Source organism: Osmerus eperlanus, chromosome 3, assembly GCF_963692335.1.
Source record: "Osmerus eperlanus chromosome 3, fOsmEpe2.1, whole genome shotgun sequence".
Taxonomy (NCBI): domain Eukaryota; kingdom Metazoa; phylum Chordata; class Actinopteri; order Osmeriformes; family Osmeridae; genus Osmerus; species Osmerus eperlanus.
In genome coordinates, this window is record NC_085020.1 from 21,954,192 (window position 1) to 21,977,559 (window position 23,368).

The following is a 23,368-nucleotide window of genomic DNA, read 5'->3' on the forward strand; positions in this document are numbered from 1 at the left end:
CGGGTCTTCACTTTCCTTAATATTGAGAAATTATATTATTATTGTAACTGGTACATGATGACAGGCCTATGGAACAGCAAGTTTTGATTAACTTGCCAACTGTGTTTCAACTCCAACGTTGAAACACATGCCCTTGTCTACCCTGAAAGTGCACAAGTGAAACTTTTTAGAAATATAATCACAACAGCTATTGTATAGATCTTCGATCTAAATGCCCAACGCCTTTACGCACGTGTAGACCCTTTATCATTGGTATCATAAATTAATATACACATCTTTCGAACGAGTGCGTAATTTAAGACCGTTTTTCGAATTAATCTTAATAACATTTGTGATGGTTTAAAAATGTATCTACTGAGAATAAATTCGTCATGATGTCTTAAAAGAAAATGATATCAAGTGCTTACCTGTTGGAGAGGACAGGCTTATACCAATATGAGCTCGGTTCTACAATGAAAGGAGACATTGAGCCTTGATGGGAGAATAGGCTACATTAAATGTATTAAAAAAAACACCACAACGTTTCTTGCTTGACAGTCAGAGCTGCACAAAACATAATGATTGACATGAAGCTTTTAGCGTTTCTGTCCATGGTCGAGTCTCTCATTGGTGGACTTTACCCCCCTGCAAAGATTCCAGCCCTTAGATTGGCTGTATGCTTTTGCCAGCTGTACTTCAAAGAACGTGCTCTCTACAACTACGTAGTGTGTGAGCTCCGAGCCAAGAGAGAAACCGTGTGACTTCAGAAAATCACTGAGCTTGGATCACATTGGAACCTTACATTATTGTGTACTACTGTGGCCAGTTTCAAGATAGCACAGGGCCTGGATATGGCTACGTCTATACTCGGAGTAAGTAGACGTTTTTAATTCCGTGCGTAAAAGTTAAATAGTTTACTTCAGAAACCGTATTTATGACAGTGAATACTTTGTATTTTAGGGTCATAACACCAGATTTTTTTTGATTCAGTATTGGACTATATATGTTAAGAGTGTTTACATGATATACATATACATAAAAAGTTGTAAAAAGCTGCGTAACTGCCTCTGTTCAATCGGAAAGCAACTAGCACAACTTTCCAAAACAATGTCACCACAGCCTAAACTCTTTTTTGGGGTATCTTCAGTTATTATGACACCCAATTTAGTTCAATCGTTATTTTTGTTGACAGTTTACTGATTTTTCTAAACATTCTCTTAAATTCACAAGTTCGAATTTTGATCGAGGGAGGCGTATGATACCTTAGGGTAAATACACCGTAATTCAAAAAAGCAAAAAAAGAAAAGAAAATGGAACTACCACTTTGATGGGAAAATACTGTTGGTTAGATATCTAACTGAATAACTTGTCTCTTTTTCAGGAAGAACCACGATTCGGAACTACCCCTCTAGCAATGCTGGCTGCAACCTGTAACAAAATTGGTAATACAAGCCCTCTTACCACGTTACCTGACACAAGTGCATTTTCCAAAGGTGGATTTCATCCCTGGAAAAGATCATCCTCTAGTTGCAATTTAGGATCCAGTCTGCCTGGATTCACTGTGGCAACGAGCCGCGGATCGACCGGACTAACATCAACTGGTGGCACCGGGAACAGCGCGTTTTGCTTAGCTTCCACCTCCCCGACCTCCTCGGCATTTTCAACAGACTACAGCAGTCTGTTCTCCAACTCAGCGAGCGTTTCTTCTCAAGAGTCCGGCCAATCAGCTTTCATCTCCAAAGTTCACACATCGGCAGAAAGCCTGTACCCGCGGGTTGGCATGGCACATCCATATGAGTCGTGGTACAAGTCTGGGTTCCATTCAACTATCTCGGGTGATGTGGCGAACGGGGCGTCCTCGTGGTGGGACGTCCACACCAACCCTGGCTCGTGGCTGGAGGTCCAGAATCCTGCGAGCACGCTGCAGACTTCCCTGCACTCCGGGACCCCACAAGCCATACATTCCCAACTCAGTGGTTACAACACCGATTTCTCGACCTTGACACACTCGGCATTCAGCTCCACCGGTATAAGCCCCACGGCGTCTCACCTACTTTCCACTAGCCAGCACCTGTTAACACAAGAAGGTTTCAAGACAGTCATTCCAACGTACACGGACGCGTCGGCCGCCAACGCCATGATTTCAGGTGGCAGTTCAGGAATAAGCGGCTCCTCAAGGTCATCAAGGAGATATTCCGGCAGAGCAACGTGCGACTGTCCGAACTGTCAGGAGGCTGAACGCCTGGGACCGGCAGGGGCCAGTCTACGGAGGAAGGGACTTCACAGTTGTCACATACCCGGCTGTGGTAAGGTGTATGGAAAAACCAGTCACCTCAAGGCTCATTTGAGATGGCATACTGGCGAGCGGCCTTTTGTCTGCAATTGGCTATTCTGTGGCAAAAGATTTACAAGATCTGATGAACTTCAGAGACACCTTCGCACACACACCGGTGAGAAAAGGTTTGCTTGTCCAGTATGCAACAAGCGCTTTATGAGGAGCGACCATTTGAGCAAGCACATTAAAACGCACACTGCCGGCGGAGGAAGCAAAAAGGGAAGCGACAGTGACACCGACACCAGTAACCTGGAGACGCCACGGTCTGAATCCCCAGAACTCATTTTAGACGGTGTAAATCCCAGAATCACGGCCAAGGACCCCTCTCCTCACGACGAGCCCTAAATGGTTGTTTTTGGCATTTTAATGACCTCACTCCACGCCAACATACCTATCAAACCTGCACGTAAACACGGGTCTGAAAGACAATATAGAGACAAATATGCCAACGCTTTTTTTTGGCATATGAGGGAATTATTTTAAGTGAAGTAAACGAGTATTGGCTATTTGTAAACAAAACCTGATTCTGACAGGCATTTGAACGGTATGTTGAATTCGTAATTACTCAACAAAATGCAGAAACATATGAAATGGCACAATTTTCAGTAAATCTGTCCACTTGAAAATTAAATGGATGACTTTTTGCACGGATCAGTGCGTGGGGGTGCGCTACCCAAATGAACTTGGTTGAACCATGTGAGTTGCTATCGTGTACAATATTGAGGACAAACAATGTGTTAATTTTATGTAAATGTTAATTATGATTGTTTTATTCGTGTTTGGGAACCTGAAAATCAGGGAGTTTACTTTCAACGCACTTTGTGGATATGTATGTACACAGCTTTTTAAAATTCAGTTAACCATTTTATTTCTTTGCTAAAAAATATATAAATGTTTACCTGTATAGAGTCACACGTATAAGCCTTTCATTTTGTCATAATTAAAATAATCTACAAATCTGAGGCTGTTGTCGTGTGATGGCAATGTTTCAGTTTTTATGTCACATTAATTTTCATTAGGCAACAAAGGCTACAAATTAAAATAAATTATAAGCAAAGGAAATACATTTTAGTGGATAAATCATAGACATAGGCTACTGCACAGCGCCGAATGTTGATAAGACTGTTCCTTAAATCAATCTTGTATTGCTGATATAGGCAATCACACCTTGACGGGCCTTTTCTCTTGGGAGAAAATCAATAGTTAATGCCCCGGAAAAGACATTTCATGCCCAAATGAAATCTTGTTAAATGGTATTAATTATGACTTGGAGCAGATCGTAGCCCCATGTGCCTTGTATTTGCGGTTAGGGATTCGTGTCTTATCAAATATCTAATTAATCTCTGAGACATCATTTGTTCAGTTTTACTTTATCTGGAGGTTTCCGAGGGGGTTTTGATGACAAAGGCCCCTTTGAATATTTATTTTAATTGTCCAAATTAACTGCTTTAATTTGCATGTCAAATAAGAAGATGGCAGTCCAGGAAAAGGGATAAAGCATCTTTAGCTTAGCTCAAACCGCAGCACTAAATGTTATGGGAACTGTTTCCAAACTTTTGAAAAGAAGAAGGGGCAAAAAGCCATATGCAAATGTTGAATCTGAAATGCTCTTGTCGCAGAGCAGTCAAATGGTGCCTGCATGTTATTTGAATATCAGTGGCCCTGTGTTGAAAGGGTTCAAGGATGCTCTCTGACGTCTTTGTGCTTACCCAGTGCAGCGTCCGATCTCAAAGAAAAACCCGGGGAATAATTACAGCGTGAGCCCGGGCCTGGGAATACGATGGGGAGAGGCGCCTCATCCAGACAACCCGCCTCTAAAGAGGAAGTTAAATTGACCAGAAGGAAATAGGAGAACATTATTTTCATTTCCTTTTGTGTAGCAGGTTTTAAGGGAAATTTTAAGGACATAGGTTATTTAGAATTTGTATCTTACAATACATTATTTGGCCATTCAGAATGTATAATAATCGTGTAGACGGAACATATAAATTGAATTCAGCAAAAGGTCACCAAATACGAAATTTGAAGTTTATAATCCTTAAAGGCTATATGTTTTATGAGAAATAAACCAAGAACATTTTCAACATCTTTAGGCTATCGTTTACAGATAACTTTCTCAGACTTTTTTGGGGGGAGAATTGTTCCTCTCTCCTTAAAACGTGGGCTTATTAGGCATTATTATTTTCATGTTTGTTTTTTATCACATAGGCCTAAACATTTCATTTCATTGTCAAGAGACGGAACCGATTAGTTACGTGGAGTAATTCGTGAACATAGTCCACAATTGCACGGCTACAAAAGGGGGTTAAAATCAACAAGATGTAGTGCGTCTAAATGCTCAGAGGGTGTGACGCCTGGGGCAGCGGACAGTCAGTGCTGTCAGTTATCGCTTTGTTGAGTTTCCCTGGAATGCCCTCTTGCTGAGAATTAGGCAGAAGTCATCTTTGTTTTCAAGCCACAACAAAGGAGATGAAAGACCAGAAAACCAGAACGACTTTACGGGACTAAGGACACATTTCCGCGCCCGCCAGTCTTTTAGAATCCCAGGGGCCATGCATTGTCTATCATTTAGCCTAACGCAGGTCGCTTAAATATTTTTCATGACACAATAATAACTATACAAATAATAATATTTGTTATAAATAGCCCATATACAATTTTTATGTAACCAAACATTTATCAGACCCTACAACATATAGCACATAGTGATTAAGCAATATAACATTTCAGAAAACAATGATAATTTCTCGCTAGTTTATCAGAGTCGACATGACTAAAATAAGAGTGAAAACCTGTATTTTATTATACCTCCCGAAATAATGCTCCTTTCATTGTCCCCCAAAGGAAATATAGGCGAAATATTAAATAATTTCACCTTAATAATAACAAATAATTCCAGGGCAAATAAACGCAACAGGGAGTCAAACGTTAATTCGAACGGCATTGTCTTTATTCAACAATCTTTACATGCCATGAACCCAAGACTTTAATATGTTTAAAACCAATTTGTGTATAGCATGCTATAGGGTCCATGGCCTATATTGTCACGGTTGACAACTTGTTGCCATACTTTTTAGTAGCCTGATAAACTGTACCACTAAATGGTAGCAGTTTATCACAAGTATTGTGGAAACATGGCAATTCAACCCCAAAACATTTGATTGAAATAAAATGTTGTAATAGAAGTATAATATTATACTGTACAATTTTTCCCCAAACAAGTTTGATTTTAAAGTAATATGCCTATCCGATGCACTTAAAGTTTCGTACAATAATCTGAAAACATTTAATTGAAGTTTTATCAGGTCTATTGCTGCCCTCTGTTGGATACAATACTGTATGACATTTGTCCAAATCTGGACTCGCAATGGGTTGTATAAATGAAGTCAATCCTAATCCTAACCTAACTAGCTGTACCTTGAGACAGCAGCCTATACACACACACACACACATCACATCCATCACAGTTTGAGTCCAAATACAAATGTGTCTTTCAGGAAAATAAAAACACAACCTCAGTTCTTTCTCTCTGCCCTTTCTCTGCTCCCACTTCCTGATCGTCGCTCTCTCCCTTTTTCTCTACTTGCGCTCCTCTGGTTCCTCCCTCTTTCTCTACTTCCGCTCCTCTGGTTCCTCCCTCGACCCTTGGCTCCGTCTCTGCTCCTACTTCTCCGCTTGCCGCACGTTTCCCGGCCTCCACCTCTGCTACGGCTCAAACTCCTTTTTGCTCCCCTTACCCTCCCCCTTTCTCTACTTCTTCTCTCGTTTACTGCTCTGTCCTTAACTCCATCTCTGCTCCTGCTCCTCCTGTTCCCTCCTGTTCCTCTCCCCCTTTCCCTGCTCCTCCTGTTCTCATCCGTTCCGCCTTTCGCTCGATCTTTGCTCCCACTTCTGCTCCTCTCCTTCCTGGCTCTTCCCTTGCCCTCGCCGGAGTCCTGGTTACTGCCTCGCTCCCCTCTCCCTCTCTCCGCCCTCCCATTACTCTGCCCCCGTTGCCTCTCCCGCTCCCTGCTGCCTTGTCTGCGTCTGTCTGGGCTGGGCTGGACGGTCTCCCTGGGAGCCGCGGCCGTCTCGTTGAGCTTCTGTCCGGGCTGAGGGCTCCGTGATGGGCTCCTGGGAGCCGAGCCCCCGGCCTGGCTCTTCAGCTGGACGGGCGTCTGACCGGAGTCCCTTCTCCCGCTCTTCCTCTCCCGGCTCGGAGACGCGTCGTCATGGCTGCTGCTGTCGGAGTCGTCGCTGGAGGAGTCGCTGGAGGAGTCGCTGCTGTCCCGTCTCTTCTTCTGCTTTCCTTTGCTTTTCTTCTTCTTCTTCTGCTTCTTGCTCTTTTTCTCCTTCTTCTCCTTCTTCTCCAAACGGTCAAGTTTCCTGTAGCAACAAAGACAGAATTAGACTTGCTACCTGGGGTTGTGCATCACGGTGTAACTCAAACCCAAGACACTGTGCAGCACTGCAGGAACATTTATTATTCGTGTGTTATCCATGAATGAATTGCACGGTCCTCAACGGTATCATCTGGAAATCGGCACGTCAGATAAATGTGACTTGTGCCAATGATACTTCATCCCTACCTGAGAAGCTTTTGTTTCTGCTTGGTGGTCAATGACTTGAGGAACTCCACCTCAGGATCCTCGTCCTCCTCACTGGCCACATACTCCTGTGGGATAAGACATCACATTGCCATGAGAGGCCTCCTGGATAGCTGAACGGGAAGCATGTGTAAGAGGGATGTGCTTCCTAGGGGGATTGTAAACGTTATAACACTGCATCTGGTCTTTCTACAGTTTGATAGCTTTTGGGATGCTAGTTTCATCAAATCTTCCCACTTGACTAAACTTGCTCAGACTGGAATGGTTCTGTGGTTTACTCTGATAATTGGCCACTTTTCAGCAATCACATTTAGACCAGGGATCTGCCATGGATATTGTTGCTCCTTGGGAGGGGGGGGGGGCTGGGGCAATATGTTTGTGTGTGTGTGTGTGTGTGTGTGTGTGTGCGAGAGAAAAGGGGAGTGCGGCATGCGATTACCTGCGACGGATCACAAACAGTAGAATTTCTCCCAAGGACACATTGTTTCAGGGCAAACCCACTGTTTCGCATCTCCGCCATTAACTCCGAGGGGTGCATTGACGGACCTGTTAGCACAAATCACAGCCTTAAAGTCCAATTGATGTCTGCTCCTACCCGCAACTGCCTCCACAGTGGGGAATTCAGGGGCGGCTTTGTTAACAGAAAAGGGACACCAAATCAACTTACTCGTGTTCCGGCTGAGAAAATCATACTATTCCATTCACCCCCAGAGTAGCAGTTAGGGGGGATCAGAATACACAATAATTGCATTTTTCTCCTGGCACAGGAAGGGCACCATTACAGCCCTCCACCATCAACACCATGCGCTGGACTCACCCAGAGTAAACACATTACTTTACTACTCAACTTCCTGATTGCTCGGAGTCGGTATAAGCTGAGGTTTTGGGGGCCCCGACAGAGCACCAGAGGAGAGAGAAAGCGATAGGGAGGGGAGGGGGGGGCGGCAGCAGTCGCTGCGGCAACACAAGGGCTATCCAACCACCCCACAAATACCGCAAGGCCAACGGCGATGTTGAACATCGCCTGATTTTCTTCCGTTCAGCTGAATGGATGTTCTAAAATTACTTGTAATTATGATTTTTTAAGCCCGTTAAAATGTATTAAATTAAAATGTATTCAGTCAAAACACTTCTTTTGGACCTCCAACACCAGGCTAAGAACAATCACCCAACAACACCGAAACCCGTGTTTGTGGTTTACTCTACAGCATCCATATAATGTGTAAGCATAGCCCATTTGAGATCCGTTATAGACACATTTGTGGAATCACATACCTGCCGCTTCTTCTGTGGCCACTGAGCTAGCATTGATGCCGGACAGGCCGAAGAGAGGGCACTCTCTGTCTGTGTTCACATGGCCCCACTTGTGACACTTGATGCACCTCACATTGCGAACCTGAAAATGAAAATGAATTGAATAACCAGATGCCATCAGTCTAGCAAAGCCAACACGAGCCAGCGACTGCCCTTAGATTTGACTGAAGACAAATGTACTTTGTAAACATCTAATTTAAATGTTTTACAAATAAATGTCATGAAAACTCACCTGAATCCCAAACGGCTGATCTCTGATGTTCATGTCATCCTTTGCATACCTAAACAAAAGTACGAATTAAAGCAAGTGCTACAGCTGAAGTAGAAATCTGTTAAATAAAGAAAATAAATGAATTTACTTTTCACGAGGAGCCCCTTTCTGCCACTCAAACTTATACTCCGACTCCCCGTCCTTAAAAAAAAAAAAAAAAAAAAACACAATAAAGAACTGATCTTAAACGAAGCTCTGGAAGAAGTAGACCAGTCCGTACAGCTTTTCAACATATACAGTATATTTAAAGATAATTTATGTTGCATGCTGGCAGGGGCACTGCCTTTCAAATACAGTTCAATTTCTTGTAGCCTATAGAGATGATCGTGTTTGTACTGTACCTCCTTGGTCTCCTCTTTTCAGTTGATGATTTGATGTGGGAGGAAAAACAAGAAAGGTCAGGTTTGCCTCGGTCGTACATAACGCTCTAACATCTAGTATAAAGAGTTTCCAGATAGGAGGCCATGCAGCACCAGAAATCACTGCAGTTACCTTTCGACGCTCCTGGCGGAGCCTCGTACATGAAATTGAGACCATTTTTCACACGGTCGTCACCCATCAATAATCTAGGAAAGATTTTCAAAGCATATCACGTGCATTAAATACACACAATATTGTCGGTCAAATATCTGTGACACAAATAAGAAATGTTGGGAAGCAACTGGAGCTAGTTTGATAACAGTGACTTGATGGGTTCAGAATCGTACCTGTTGTTGTACGTGTCTTGTTCCTTGAGGTAAGCCTGCATGAGGTCTTCCTGCTTTTTCTTGTCGAAGGTTAATTTTTGTTCCGCTATCCATACCTGGAAAATTAATGGGGTTTGATCAAAATACACGAAATTAACTACAGTGTATCTCTGAAGATGGTCACCCAGACAATGCAGCAACGGTACCTAAACGTCATCGCTTAAGTATGAAGCGATATCTGTTATTCATATAGAATACATAATGTTAGATACTGTATGAACAAATGTTTGAAAAACTATTTTCAAAAGGACAATTCAATTAATCTGACAACATCGACATACAGTATGCTAGGCTAGCTAGTCTAGTAGTTTGCTAACGTTAGCTTAGCTAGTCTAGTGGGAAAACTCAAAACACTCACTTTTTTTATATTTGACTTTGATGCAGGATGGAAATCCTTCTTGCACATAAAATTGGCAAATGATTTCCCCATGGTTGACGGATTACAGGATTCGCAATTCTCAAACTAATTCGTTGAATGTTGTAGCTTCTGAGATGATGCTGCACACAGCTAGCTTTATAAACATAAACAACGTGAGCTTCAAGCTAAGCATACTTCCGGTTTACGCTTTAGCTAGTGACACGTTCGTCACATTGGGTACACACGTTTTGTTACCCACTGGTAGACGTTTATTTATCGGAACTGCGGAGTTTGTACTGACTTTCCATTCCCGGAGAGTACATATAATGAACCGCTCAAACCCATACTTCAAAACATAAGATAACGAATACTGATGATGGAACTAAGTTATTATTACAATTCTGTCAATCAAGAGGACTGTGAGATCCTTCCTGGCCCCGTTCAGTGAGACGTCGGGATTCATAACAACGCACACATCAAAACATGGTCTTGAAACTGAGGCATGAAATGAAAGTGAGATTGTAATTGTGTTGTTTCAAGCGGCTGTTAGAGACGACTCGCCTCAGAACCATCCACTGATAGGTTTTAGCTGTCCCAGTACAACTGACCACAATCGCAGCAGGTAACGTGACCCTTTTCATCCGAAGCCACCAGTTATTATTAGCTCTCAGGAGATCCATGCAAAGCTAAGTGGTCGTCTCGCTGCGACAGTGCAAGACGGTTTTGGCCATCAAAGTTCTCATTTAGACATAGTAGTTTTTTGGGCCAGTCATTGCTAACTACGTATTTACACAGGATGTACCCATTCTCCTGTGACACTTTTGTGGCGCTGCCCCCTTCCACTGAGGAGCAACGAATCATCTTTGGGAAAAACTCCGATAGACCCTGTGATGAAGTCCAGGAGGTGGTATACTTTCCTGCTAAAGACTACAATAAAGAGGATAAAGTTGAGGTTAGTCCCTGATTTGCAGCATCAATCTCAAAAGTGTATATTCCAGTTCTCTTTTAGTGTCAACTATTTTATTGTCATCTGTTTTGCCTGAGGAGAAATATGACAGCAAATATACACTAGTGTCTGAGTCTGTGTCACAAGATAGTCAAAATATGACAGTTGAACCGTTCTCTCCTCTCGTTTCTACCCTAGTGTACCTACATTGAGATTGAACAGGCCTCCCACACCTATGCGGTGGCGTTGAGCAGACCAGCCTGGCTGTGGGGGGCCGAGATGGGTGCAAATGAGCATCAGGTGTGTATTGGGAATGAGGCAGTGTGGGGCAGAGACAACGCGGATGATGGAGAGGCCCTCCTCGGCATGGACATGGTGCGGTGAGTCACAACTCTGGTTCTCGTCTGTTACTTCGATACACAGCTCATGTTGACGAGGAAGCCAGTGAACAAGAAGGCATCAAATAGAAAAAAGGCTGACAGTTTGTGATGCGATGCTTGAACTGTTTTTGTTTCATGTGTGACTTTGTGCCCGTCTGGTTGAATTTGATGGTAATTCATGTTTTAATGTACAGCACATTGGCCAACGGTAGTTCTTTTTAACCCTTGTGTTATCTTCGGGTCATTCTGACCCATCAGTCATTGTGACCCACTGTCGTATTGCGACAAATTTACCTCATACAAAAACAAAGTGAAGCATTTTCTTTTAACTGTCGGGCTGTCTCAGACCCCCCACATTGCAATGGTTAAAAGAAAATTATTTGTATTTGTTTTTGTATTGGGTGAAATTGGGTAAACACAACGATGGTTCGTTGTGAACCTTTGGGTCATGTGACCCGAAGGCAGCACGAGGGTTAATAGTGCTCTATAAATAATACATTGATTGATTTTATAAGCCGGGCGGGTATTTCTTTTCCCAGACTTGGACTGGAGAGAGCTGATTCTGCTGAGAAGGCCATGGATGTTATCACGGAACTGCTGGAGAAATATGGACAAGGAGGAAACTGCATGGAGGACGAGTGCGGCTTCACTTACCACAACAGCTTCCTCATCTCTGACAGGACCGAGGCTTGGATTCTGGAGACGTCTGGGAAGTACTGGGCGGCAGAGAGAGTGGAAGGTGATCAGATGTTTGAACTAATATAAGAATAGAGATTCTTGTGGTGAGTTGAGTGTTGTGGCGAGTTGACGGACTGTCCATGTTCTGATTTTAGATGGGTATCGTAACATCTCCAACCAGTACTCCATAACCACAAAGATAGACAAGGAACACCCGGAGATGAGGGAGTACGCCAGGAGCCGAGGCTGGTGGGACGGGAAGGGACAGTTCAGTTTTGCCGAGGTGTACTCTTTCTTGACGACAGCCAGAATAGAGGCTTCTGGGAGCCGGTTCTGTGAAGGACGCAACTTATTGGAAAAGAGCAACGGTTAATACAGCATGCAAGGGTTCTTTCAGACGTGTATCCCAACGACCCCAATTATTTCTGCATTGCAAATAGATTCCGCGATTGGCGTTGAATGGCGTTCGTATTGTGTTTCCGCAGGTCACATCACCGCCAAGACGATGATGGACATCCTCAGGGATAAGGAGAGTGGCATCAACATGGAGGGGATGTATATGACCACAGGAAGCATGGTGTCCGTGGTGCCCAGGGACCCTGCTCTTCCTGGGGTGCACTACTTCACCAGCACCCCTGATCCTGAGCGGTATGAAGATCCGAGGACAGTTGTTGCCATCGCTATGCTTTGCCTTGTCATCGTTACATCGTTGAACTATTTAACGTCGAGTAAAGCCTTTTTTTCCCCTCATGCCGCAGGTCTGTTTTCAAACCGTTCATCTTTGTGAACGACATAAAACAGCTGAAGCACACGTGTTCTCCCTGTTACGGGCCCGACGACCCTGCGAAGAAGAAACCTCGTTTCCAGAGCAAGCCAGATCGCAAACACCCTCTGTTTCTCAAGCACGAGGTGGTGACGGCCATCATTGAAACCACAAAGGTCCAGAACCTTCAACTGATGTCGTTTGTGCCCTTCATCAGGAAACAAATACAATACTTAATAAGTGTGCATCAAAAGAGAGGTTACATGCACACAAACAGTACCTAGTAATTTATGGCTGTTTGCTCCCCCCTCCTTTTTAGGAAAAAGGAAAGATGATCATGCAGAATATGAGGCAGCTAGAGCAGAAGAAGATGGCTGACATGGAGACGTTTCTGTCAAGTGGAGTGGAAGACTCTTCACTGGTGGTGAATCTGTTCTCAAGCTCTGTCGAGGAAGAGATGATTGCATACAGCAAACCCTGAACACGGTTCGCATGTCTAACAGCTGATTCTCACTGGAAGAACCTCTTGAATTACACAGTAAAAGAAAAAAACTAAACAGAATTTGAGTGTAGTATTAGTTCATCACAGCATGTTAGGAATGTATCATGTTCTGAATAATAATGAAACCATAACAGACAGCTGTTACCAAGTTTGTATATGATTGTATATAATATGCTTTACTCAGAACAGAGACAAAACAAGAAAAGCGAACGATATTAAAAAGTCTCCCAATCAGTCAATCTGTTTTATTGTTTTATCCCAGAGGTTGGGAATTATGGAAATATTTCTCATTCTACATGTTAATAATACATTCTGGTTCAGTCAAGGAACATGAAAAATGTGCCAAACCAATAAGCAAGCTTCCATGAAGCCAAATCAGGAATGGACATAAAATAAAATAACTTACAATTCTATAGAATGACATGTCTGAGATCCACTGTCTCCAGTCACCATCCCATAATGTACAATGTAACAAATACATAACCTATAATCTAAGGTTACGCAAAAAAAGTGGCACATTTGTTTTCAATCTCCTTGCAATTAAGTTTTACTTCAGTAGTTTTTGTATTAACTCTTGTGCTGCCTTCGGGTCACATGACCTAAAGGTTCATAACGAACCATCGTTGTGTTTACCCAATTTTACCCAATACAAAAACAAATAAAAATAATTTTATTTTAACCTTTGCAATGTGGGGGGTCTGAGACAGCCCAACGTTTAAAATAAAATGCTTCACTTTGTTTTTGTATGCGGTAAAGATGACGCAATACGACGGTGGATCACAATGACTGATGGGTCAGAATGACCTGAAGATAACACAAGGGTTAAATCCATAGTAATTAGTGAGAATAATCTGACCATAAACTCCATTCTATATTATACAATTGTATAATAATGTATATTAAAATGTATAATCTAGATGTTAATCTAGATGTCATAACATTTGTAGTCATGCCAATAATATTGGTTATGACATCCCATCCAAGCATTTCCTGAGATCTTACTGTTTCCACTGAACTTGATATAACTCAATAACAGTAGCTTTAGTATCAATTGATACATTTAGTATCAATACTAAATTACATTCCACGGCCCCAGTATACATATTTAACAACTTTATCATTACAAAAACAATTCAAGCATTAGACAGAAACATAACTAGCCTGCGTTCATGTTGTGAGTGCTAATTCAGTGACTGCATATTTAGATATTACAACAACACACAACACTGGAGGTTAGTAACGCGAGGTAGGCAGATGATCCCTTCATCATCCAGAGCCCCTCCCACTCTGGCCCTGATTGGCTGCCCTAGGCCGTGAAGCGGTAATACAGGCCGTCGTCCTGGAAGTCGTGCTCCTGCGTGATGTGCTGGAGCAGCCCTCCCTGCTGCAGCCGCGCCCCATACAGCGCCGCCTCCCCGCGGTCCCTCACCAAGCCCACCTGCAGCAGCCACTCAACTAGCTCACTGCCCAGGAAAGTGTCAGCCACCGTCCTCTCCCCACACCTACGGGTCAAAGGAAGGGGCCGGTTAACCCTTGTGCTGCCTTCGGGTCATTGGGAACCATCATCTTGTCGTGGCAACTTTAACTAATACAAGTTGTCCCAACACGACGGTGGGTCACAATGACCCGAAGGTTCCCAATGACCCGAAGGCTCACAATGACCCGAGGGGTTAAGGGTCATTGTGGGGGTTAAGAAGGGTTAATATCCCTCCACAGCCACCAAGACTAACGGGAACCAAAGGAGCAGGAAAGAGAAGAACTAGAAAGCGAAAGTGAGAGCAGTAAAGAAGAACGGAGCACGATGCGGGACGCAAAGCAACAACCAGCAAAGCAAATGCTTTAAAGAATAACGTTTGTTTGACGACATCTGTGGGTAAGAAGGATCAAATATATCCACGTGTGTATTTACATACCTGTAGTTGTACTCGACTATGTCAGTGTCTGGGGCAGTGCATGAGTACAGTATTCAGACGTGGGAATCACATCATTGAAATCCTAGATCAACCAATAAGAGGGCGCAGCCAAAGCAGCGCGTGTTCGTGTAAAACACGAGAGCAACATGGAAGGTTCGGGTGATGTGGATTGAACCCTCACCTCTTCTTCTGGACTATGTCCTGGACACACTGCTTCTGGTGGTACTTGGTGAACTGAGAGCAGGTCATGGAGATGTCCTCGGACACATTGGGCTGCGTGGGCCCTTCCTGTCCTCCCCGATGCCACAGCCTGGAGACCCTGAACACCGCACACGCCTTTCAGAGACACAGTAACACAGAGATGTGCCTGCGACACAGACTCTCAGAACGGCGTCTCTTACCTCCTTTTAAACGGTAGTATTATCAAATGTTTGTCGAGGCCAAAGATCCCAAAGGAAATGAAACCCTACGGGGAAAAAAAACAACAAGCCAAGTGGAACTTCCAGTGCAAAACCAAATCCAGCAGCTTCTCCACCGCCCCGTTGCATTGTGGGAGACGCACCTGCCCGTAGTTGACCACGGCACAGAAGAACTGCAGCTCCAGATAGAGCCTTCCTGGAACGCGGTTGAAGAGCCACCACAGGCAGCTGGAGAGGTTCTGGAGAGGAAGAGAAGGAAAGAGGAGAAGGAGAGAGAAGAAGGAGAGAGGAGAAGAGAAGGAGAAGGAGAGAAGAGGAGAGAGGAGAACAAAGGTTCTGTCTGAATAAAACCTACGGTAGCTTAAGCGTTCATTTCACGAGGCACAGGCGTTTGTTGGTGTCGTTTATGGAGCGGGCCCTAGCGGGGGGGGGGGGAGGGGAGGGGGGGGCCTCGCAAGGCAGGGGGGACGGGACGGGACTCACGGCGAGCATGAAGACCATGAGGAGCAGGACCAGGAGGGCGTGGCGGCCCACCTGCTTATCTGCCACCTGTCTAAGCTGCTCCTCCTGGGCCAGAAGACAGTCTGTAGACTCACAGCGACTCCCACACTGACCTGCGGAGGGCAGCAGAGGACAGGAAGTGACACAGATCTCACGGTGAGATTCTGGACGTTTGAGTCCAGGCCGACAAAATCAGAGACGTGCTTCTGAGGGCTACAAGAGAGTGCGGTCATGGGTAATATAAAGTCATAGGTAACTAGGGTCATCTCAGTGCATCAGATTTAAACTGAAATTGTAAAAATTGATTTCATGAACACTTGCGGTGAGGCAGAGTAAATGATTTATGCCATGGAATGTCGTGTTAGGAGTAATTGAGGGTGTTACGAGATAGTAGACATGATTACACATAGGTCGAATGAAATCAATACCCGGATAACAACTTTCATTCCACATTTGTTTCATTTCTAACATTGTACAAAACGTATTTCTCAGCTCAACGCGTATGAGCTCAAAACCAGAATACAAATCTCAGTACGTTCAAACAAAGGATTGGGAGTGTCCCCATTGCACCACACTACTGCACCTGTCAGTGTGACTGTTGTGTCATTCACGGTAGCGCTGATAATCATATCTGGCATGGGCTGGGGTGAGACACAGTCACACACGTGGCAATCTGACAACACAAAGAACAGTTCCGTTTTCTGGATGATAAAAAAAACAGGAAGGTATAAACAGAATAGAAATTGAAGGCTCCAATATTTCATCATATGAATGGGAAACCCATAGAGTCACCCATAGAGGGGCTCTGACATTTGAAACCTGGGTTGGTGAATCTCGGAAGAACTTCTGGCTCAAACAGAATCTCCGGGGCGTCCTCGGGGTTCAGATCCTCGGAGTTGATGGCCACAGGTTCCCTCTCCAGCACCTGGTAGTCTGCATCCCAGCTCCCCCGACTCAAACCCACCAGAGAGCCTCCAGCTAGCACGATGCTGCACACCAGAACCACCGTCGAGCAGATCATCTGACAGCAGAACGACAGCAGGGGGTCAGAGGGGTGGGACACCGCAGTCTGAATGACAGTTTTAGGTGTCCGCATATTCAATGTACCCAGAATTGTGGCATGGTGGCACAAAAACTTTGAACTTGACACGAGAGATGCAGTACCGGGGTGATAAGATGTAAATTCTGGAGAAGGCAGGCCGGAAGGAGTCACGACAAAGAAAAGAGACACACGCCGTACGTGTACCCAGAAACTCTGCCTTACACGGGGCAAACTATAATAGCATGCAAGCCATACAAAGCACGCTGAACGGTTGAACATTTTCAAGCTTTAGGCTGAACAAAAGTATCTATCCTCTCTCGGCCCTCTCTCTCCAAGGCCTCTCACGTATCTACCCTCTCTCCCCACGGCCTCTCACGTATCTATCCTCTCTCGGCCCTCTCTCTCCGAGGCCCCTCACCTGAGATCTGCCGTAGAAGAAGGCTGAGTCGATGGTGTCGGGCATCCTCTCCCCGGCCATGAGCAGCACAGCGGTCACCACAGCTGGCACCCTGTCAGGGTCAACACAGGAGGGGAGGGCGGGAACATTCAACAAAAGGCTCCCCTAGCGTCGTTTCAACAAACAAACAGCGCAGATGACGAACCAAGGCCGCCGTGTCACGGGGACAATGTTTGCGTAGTGTTTTCATACTTATTCAAAGCGCATGACTCACCCCCAGCCTGCGATAAGCAGGACTCCTGGTCTCACTCTCAGATCCCTGCCCCTCTTCATGAGCATGAGGGAAAGTGCAATCACCCCTAAAACACAGAGCATTCTCTTCAAGTCTATCTACTGCGCGGAGAAAACCTGGTATAGGCTAATAGTATGCAGATGTTGAAGACACAAACACAGCATTAAAGTGTTGTAGTAGTAGAGCACCTGAGGACATACCTGACCATACATAGGTGCTGTACAGGGAGCCATACAGAAGAACGAATGTCAACACCTGCCCGATGTAGCTGTCCTTCCTCACCACAAAGTTCCAGAGGATCATACCAATGCTAGCTAAAAACTATGTCAATGGAGGAAAGATGTTCATTGAATAAATTGAATTTGATCTCTTGCATGACTTTCTCAGTATTTGGCATCGGTCATGACTGATCAATGTTTGGGGTGCAATAGAACCTTACTTGTGCGAGGAAAAGTTGGACTGTAAACATGTGAGGTAGTCTCTTGAATTTCTTACTCAGTAACATAACAGCTGTGGTCCAAACCTGAGAGAGGAGAACAGAAACTCAGCATTACATGTGCGGCGAGGTCTCCTCCACATGTGACTTACAGGAAATAGAGGCTGTGCCTAAATTAACTCTTGAGACCAGGAACAGAAATCAGAGACAAAACACAGTTGGCATACTTTTACTAAGAATGGTTCCTCATTCTCTGAGGAGTCGTCTTATCTACAGCTAATCCACTCAAGCAATTGAAACCGTTCACCTTTCATAGTTGTGCCGATAAGGAACTGACAATGAGACTGCTTCATAGGAGACAGAGTATTGGGTGTCCAAGACAAACATCTACATTTACATTACATTTAGCAGACGCTCTTATCCAGAGCGACTTACAGTAAGTACAGGGACATTCTCCCGAGGCAAGTAGGGTGAAGTGCCTTGCCCAAGGATACAACGTCAGTTGGCATGACCGGGAATCGAACTGGCAACCTTCGGATTACTAGCCCGATTCCCTCACCGCTCAGCCACCTGACTCCCTCTATTGACAATAAACTTCCCTTTGTTTAGTTTTCATTGATTTGGTTGGACAAAAACTGACAGAGCTGTATAGACATGAACACAGAACCGTTTCACAAGACAAAGTATAATAAGAAACCACTAGTGCCTTAGTCACAGGTAATAATTTAATCAGATTTAAGGCTGTAAAGACAGGATATCCTGCATAAACCCAGCTCTGAAAGAGATTACAGTTAATGACAGAAGCTCAGATTCACTCACCAGGGCCACTAAGCTGACAATGCTGATGTTGAAACTGACACTCTGCAGTGAGTCCATCAGTGGCTTGGGATCCATGGAGGGGATTGCCAGCAGCCAGGCGGACACGTACATGATCGGAGCCGAGAGGAACGTGCTCAGCACCATCCCGGAGGTAACCTATCAGGTGGGAAAACAACACAAGATCGTGTTGTTGCTGATGTGATGATACGGGTGGCTCTGTGTTGATGCTGTGGGCCTGTAGGCCTGTTGCCAGGGGACAGGGGCCTGTGGGCCTGTTGCCAGGAGACAGGGGCATGTTGCCAGGAGACAGGGGCCTCACCACATCCAGCTCCATGCCGTAGTGAGCGGCGTAGATGGCCACGCTGGGGGCGGTGGGGAACACCCCGTACAGGAAGGCGTAGTTGGACAGGCTGGAGCGGTTGAGAGAGCTGGTGGTTCCTGTGTCCAACAGCTCCACCAGCTCCCTGCAGATCAACGGCATCAGCAACCTACAGCAGAGAAGGGACTTATACCTCAGTGAGCATTTACATGTTCTACTGTGAGAAAACAATGGCATCATTCGATTGATACTGTACCTCTCTAATTCAAGTGTGCCGCAACTTTTATTGACACATTTACAAAGATCAATGTCTAAAAAATCATAAAAAATCTGTAAGGGGATATAGACTGCTGCATTCCTGGCCATATTTCCAGTACAGAACTAGCTCTTCCATAACCTCCTTGGTGTATTTGTAACAGGATTGAGTCACCCTTCACCCACTGCGGGAACAAAAACATGTTTTTGGCGCTGTTCCCTCAGGCTGAGACCTGCATAGTAATACCTTTGCTGGGAACTTGTGAAAGCCTACAATTAACAGCAGCTTTGTAACACAGACAACATGTTATCACTGTACGCTCACAACACAAGCTGTGAGACGACCAGCGCAGGCTGAAGACGAACGTACAACAGCAACACGGCCCATTAATGTCGAACGAGGGGATGGTTCTGGAATCTAGATGAATAACTTCTGGAGTGAGGGAAGGTGTGTTTTTATCAATGCTAAATGGTCAACTAGATTGACTCACAGCTTTGCAGTAATGAGCAGAATCAGAGCCACAACTGTGGACCGGGTCATCTTCCCTAGCTGGCCCACCATGGAGAGGCCCAGGTAAAAGAGGGCCGCGCCCCCGAAAGAGTTGGCCAGGCCGTCCACAAACTCCTCCATGAAGGCAGGGATCCTCTGGCACAGGGCGAAGTGGGCGACGATGCCGACCACCACCATGAACACGATGGGGTTCTTCAGAACCTGCAGTAGGACCACTCCTACGACCTGGAGCTTGGTCTGCTGCTGGGCCCTCTGGTCCCGCCACTTCTGGACCTCACAGAAGGCAAAGCCAACGGGGTTCAGGAGCATGAGGGACACGGGCGCCACCAGGTAGATGTACTGGAGGTACTCTGGGTAGGTGTTCCCGTACAGCGCCTCCACTGTTGAAAGAGGAGACGGGTACGTTTTTTTTAGAACAGGACCAGAGCACATTTTTCACTGTGGACACACCTGTTAGACTTGCTGAGTTTAGTTTCAATTAGTTCTTGTTCGAACCTCTCAAGAAGAATAACTGCCTCTTCACATGCCGTTAGAGCTTGTGAACGAGCTACTCGACAGGTAACATGTGACTTATGGTTCAAGATGGAGACACACAACTATACACTTTCATTGCCAAACAGACAGTATGACACTTACCGATAGGGTATCCCAAAGCAAAATCATTGCTTTGGGTAGCAAATATGGAGAAGAGACCCGCTTTGCTAAAACGACTGTCGGGACTGGCAACAAGCAAGGTGAGCAAACACACAATGAAGAACACAGACACTTTGGCGATGAGAATGCTCCAGAGGAAGGGCCAGATCACATTACCAAAGTCCAACAGGACCATGTTCTTGAACAGCAATGCTGGTAAGGCAAACTTGGACACAAAGTTCCCTAATCCTTTGGCTTGTGTGGAGGTGATGACGTTTGTTCTTCCAGCAATGTATCCACACAATATAATCCCAAAACACTCCAGGAGGGCGGGGAAAAGTTTGTCGATCGACATCGAAGTTGGAGGGGTAGGAGTAGGGGGGCTCGGCCCCCCCCCATAGGACAGGTTTGCCTGGTGACTGGTGTCGGGGGAATCCATTGTGGCCATCTAAACACGCTGCTCACATCACTGTCAAGGCTGTTTGCAGACGGCACATCCAGGAGCTGAAGAGAAGTGACAGGGATCTGTCAATATTGAAGTACAGTTACAACTGTCATCTGGGGAGTCAACGCAGGCTATGCAGTTTGAAGACGCAAAAAGTGAAACACGTACGACAGTTGTTTGATAGAAACGTGACGTGTTTTCGCGGTGTATTCTCAGTCGCTTTGGTATATTTCTCGAATCACCTTTAACATTCGCATAACAGTACGTACATTTCTCAAAACAATTTGCACAAACTGCGACACCCGATGACTGTCCTCAAAATCCAAAGCACAGTGACTTGCTCAAAGTCCTAAGTTCAGGGTATTCCATAAGCAGTTTCTGATATAAACTTAGGCTATGGTTTTGATTACACAGATTGAAAATGCCCAGGGTTGCACTTTCTCTGTATGGCGTATCAATTTAAACAAACGTAGCTACACATTACTTAAGTGTGTAGGCTGTGTGGGAGATTGATTGCAAGAGATTGGACAGAATTCACATTGACGCTTTTACCGTTTGTACTGTAAATTGTTGCAAGACAAGACTGTTGTACAGCACTGCATAGCAGAAGGAGACGAAAATTCAAACTTTGTAGAAATGTAAACATAGGAAATACCCCTTGGGCAATTTTGTACACAGTGCAGGGGGAAATACAACTACGACCACTGGTTCAACCAATTTGCATGTGGTGATTCGTGCAATTAACTAGGTAATGCCTAGATGTTTTAGTTGTGTAAGACTATTCAACAGATAACCAGTTTAATGCATTTTGATCAACATGAGGTAGGGCCTAAGCAATTTATAATGTACGAAAGACCAGACGACATCATAACTTGCATGAATGCATCGAGGCAATTGTCTATTTATTTAACCCTTGTGCTGCCTTCGGGTCACAATGATCCGAAGGTTCACAACGACCCATCGTTGTGTTGCGACAACTTTACCCAACACAAAAACAAATAAAAAGCATTTTCTTTTAACTTTCGCGCTGTGGGGGATCTGAGACAGCCCGACGGTTAAAAGAAAATGCTTCACTTTATTTTTGTATGCGGTGAAGTTGTCCCAACACGACGGTGGGTCACAATGATCCGAAGATAACACAAGGGGTTACGAGAGATTGCTTTAGTGATGTGCACAAGTGACTAGATGATGTGGAGGTGATCTGAGAAATGTAGCTAAGCGACTGCGAAAGTGCATGTAGCGCAAGCTCCACCGTGGCACCAAGCTACTGATAACGTTAAAGGTTTCCCATTTGGCTTACTAGTTATCTAACAATGTATACTAGTTGTAATAAAGGTTAGACAAGGTAAATAAAACAAAATGTTATTTAAATACAAAGAGTAGCCAACCATGTTTACGAGCTAGTAAAGCTTAGCATTACCAGCTGCCGGGGGCTATTTATAACAAACAATCAGAAAGGCACATGGCCTTCTGGCTTGCCAATGTTATCAAGCTCGTGACAAGCTCTTGACTGAAAAAATATACATTCCTATCTAAGCAAAGGAAAACAAAAAGACGAGGCTGTTCAAGGACTTACCAAAACTTATGTCCATGTCGGGCGCCCTAGCTACCGGTGCGGTGTGTTATCGTTAGTTTTGTTCAAGCATTGACAGCAAGGACTCAACCAATCCGCAGCATGGGGGAGGGAGGGAACAGTTCTGCAACTTGCACTAGAGACTCTCATGGAGATGTGCTGTGTTGTGGTGCGCATTCAAGAACGCACCGTTGTGTAGTGCACATGAAGTTACATAAGGTACGTTCGACTTAATGCAGCGCCTGCAGCCGCCTGCAGCCCGGCTGACTTGAAGCAGCCAATGGCATTCTCAACTTCAAGGCAGCCGGGCGCCGCGGGTGCTGCATGAAGTCGAGTACACCTATAGTCACAAGAGCATGGGTCACTGCGCTTTTTATCAGCCTATCTGTGACAACGTAAGAGCGACCGACAGAGATCGTTTGCATTGCATTAAATAAGCCATAGACAGGGCTCTCTAGTCTCACGTATTCGCCGTAAGACTTCAATCGTAAGATTTCAACCATTTCTTGCAACACCTTGTATTCTCACACTGAGAAGTAAGGGATAACTTGTCCCGCAGCGCTATAGTATACAATTAATGGACCGGGAAGGGAAGTGTCTCGATTTATAGGCTACAGTTACAGTAAATGCCACATACAAGCCAATCAGAATCATCACCAGCACCCCACGTTCCCCTTTCCCTGAATCTTTTTATGCCAAACCGAAATTGATCAAACTTGAGCCCTGTTTTTATTGCGAAAATGTTCCGTTTTGCTCAACGTAATTGTTACTTCCCATCATGCTTTTCGCGCGTACGCAGACCAAAGACGAAGTCATCTATTACCAGACATAGGCTACTGACATATATACATTGCATGTCTGTCGCTTTAAACACATTTATAAGTACTACTAAGCTAGCGTGGGTATCTTGAAAAACACAATATCAAACCATTGACTGCACTGTCATGGCCGAGAA

General features: G+C 44.8%; 4 protein-coding genes across 8 annotated transcripts; 2 read left to right on the forward strand and 2 right to left on the reverse strand.

The window, feature by feature from the left end:
* The first annotated feature begins 710 nt into the window (after positions 1–710).
* On the forward strand, positions 711–3,276 carry sp9 (sp9 transcription factor). Its single transcript, XM_062457894.1, has 2 exons — positions 711–851; positions 1,361–3,276. The coding sequence occupies exons 1-2, from the start codon at positions 831–833 to the stop codon at positions 2,657–2,659; spliced, it is 1,320 nt and encodes a 439-aa protein (XP_062313878.1). The 5' UTR covers positions 711–830; the 3' UTR covers positions 2,660–3,276.
* A 1,966-nt stretch (positions 3,277–5,242) lies between these two features.
* cir1 (corepressor interacting with RBPJ, CIR1) lies at positions 5,243–9,777 on the reverse strand. Its single transcript, XM_062457891.1, has 10 exons — positions 9,590–9,777; positions 9,193–9,287; positions 8,978–9,051; positions 8,827–8,840; positions 8,574–8,626; positions 8,447–8,495; positions 8,176–8,296; positions 7,340–7,446; positions 6,883–6,968; positions 5,243–6,679 (listed from the first exon to the last, which is right to left on the reverse strand). Exons 1-10 carry the CDS (start codon positions 9,659–9,661, stop codon positions 5,830–5,832), a joined length of 1,521 nt encoding a protein of 506 aa, XP_062313875.1. The 5' UTR covers positions 9,662–9,777; the 3' UTR covers positions 5,243–5,829.
* A 131-nt stretch (positions 9,778–9,908) lies between these two features.
* Positions 9,909–13,097, forward strand: scrn3 (secernin 3). The gene is made up of 8 exons (XM_062457900.1): positions 9,909–10,211; positions 10,385–10,541; positions 10,734–10,915; positions 11,455–11,654; positions 11,749–11,961; positions 12,079–12,241; positions 12,352–12,532; positions 12,676–13,097. Exons 2-8 carry the CDS (start codon positions 10,386–10,388, stop codon positions 12,835–12,837), a joined length of 1,257 nt encoding a protein of 418 aa, XP_062313884.1. The 5' UTR covers positions 9,909–10,211; position 10,385; the 3' UTR covers positions 12,838–13,097.
* On the reverse strand, positions 13,089–22,561 carry gpr155a (G protein-coupled receptor 155a). Of its 5 annotated transcripts, none has more exons than XR_009929799.1 (17): positions 22,417–22,561; positions 20,399–20,899; positions 19,743–20,142; positions 18,997–19,165; positions 18,678–18,833; positions 17,862–17,945; positions 17,623–17,743; positions 17,405–17,489; positions 17,152–17,242; positions 16,511–16,712; positions 16,275–16,364; positions 15,674–15,804; positions 15,334–15,429; positions 15,173–15,237; positions 14,953–15,090; positions 14,772–14,853; positions 14,222–14,360 (listed from the first exon to the last, which is right to left on the reverse strand). XR_009929799.1 is itself a non-coding variant. In XM_062457858.1 (17 exons), the coding sequence occupies exons 2-16, from the start codon at positions 20,841–20,843 to the stop codon at positions 14,793–14,795; spliced, it is 2,280 nt and encodes a 759-aa protein (XP_062313842.1). In that variant the 5' UTR covers positions 20,844–20,899; positions 22,417–22,561; the 3' UTR covers positions 14,222–14,360; positions 14,772–14,792. The 5 variants fall into 5 exon arrangements, 4 of the variants coding, with proteins under 4 accessions (XP_062313839.1, XP_062313840.1, XP_062313842.1 ...); XM_062457858.1 differs by having other exon boundaries at positions 14,772–14,799; XM_062457855.1 differs by lacking the exon at positions 14,772–14,853 and having other exon boundaries at positions 13,089–14,360.
* Between the last annotated feature and the right edge of the window lie 807 nt (positions 22,562–23,368).

What these genes read in the sequence shown, in the direction of transcription:
- gpr155a (XM_062457855.1), bottom strand. Translation starts at nt 20,843, where the DNA reads ATGGCCACAATGGATTCCCCCGACACCAGTCACCAGGCAAACCTGTCC. An exon ending in CAGCACCTATGTATGGTCAG is followed by an intron (nt 17,490 to 17,622) that starts GTATGTCCTCAG and finishes TCTGTGTTTTAG; the next exon opens with GGGTGATTGCACTTTCCCTC. An exon ending in CACAACAGTCACACTGACAG is followed by an intron (nt 15,805 to 16,274) that starts GTGCAGTAGTGT and finishes TGCCCTCCGCAG; the next exon opens with GTCAGTGTGGGAGTCGCTGT.
- cir1 (XM_062457891.1), bottom strand. Translation starts at nt 9,661, where the DNA reads ATGGGGAAATCATTTGCCAATTTTATGTGCAAGAAGGATTTCCATCCT. An exon ending in CAAAGTCAAATATAAAAAAA is followed by an intron (nt 9,288 to 9,589) that starts GTGAGTGTTTTG and finishes TTAATTTTCCAG; the next exon opens with GTATGGATAGCGGAACAAAA. An exon ending in GGCCACAGAAGAAGCGGCAG is followed by an intron (nt 7,447 to 8,175) that starts GTATGTGATTCC and finishes TTGTGCTAACAG; the next exon opens with GTCCGTCAATGCACCCCTCG.
- sp9 (XM_062457894.1), top strand. Translation starts at nt 831, where the DNA reads ATGGCTACGTCTATACTCGGA. An exon ending in TGGCTACGTCTATACTCGGA is followed by an intron (nt 852 to 1,360) that starts GTAAGTAGACGT and finishes TCTCTTTTTCAG; the next exon opens with GAAGAACCACGATTCGGAAC.
- scrn3 (XM_062457900.1), top strand. Translation starts at nt 10,386, where the DNA reads ATGTACCCATTCTCCTGTGACACTTTTGTGGCGCTGCCCCCTTCCACT. An exon ending in AGCACCCCTGATCCTGAGCG is followed by an intron (nt 12,242 to 12,351) that starts GTATGAAGATCC and finishes CTCATGCCGCAG; the next exon opens with GTCTGTTTTCAAACCGTTCA. An exon ending in CCATCATTGAAACCACAAAG is followed by an intron (nt 12,533 to 12,675) that starts GTCCAGAACCTT and finishes CCTCCTTTTTAG; the next exon opens with GAAAAAGGAAAGATGATCAT.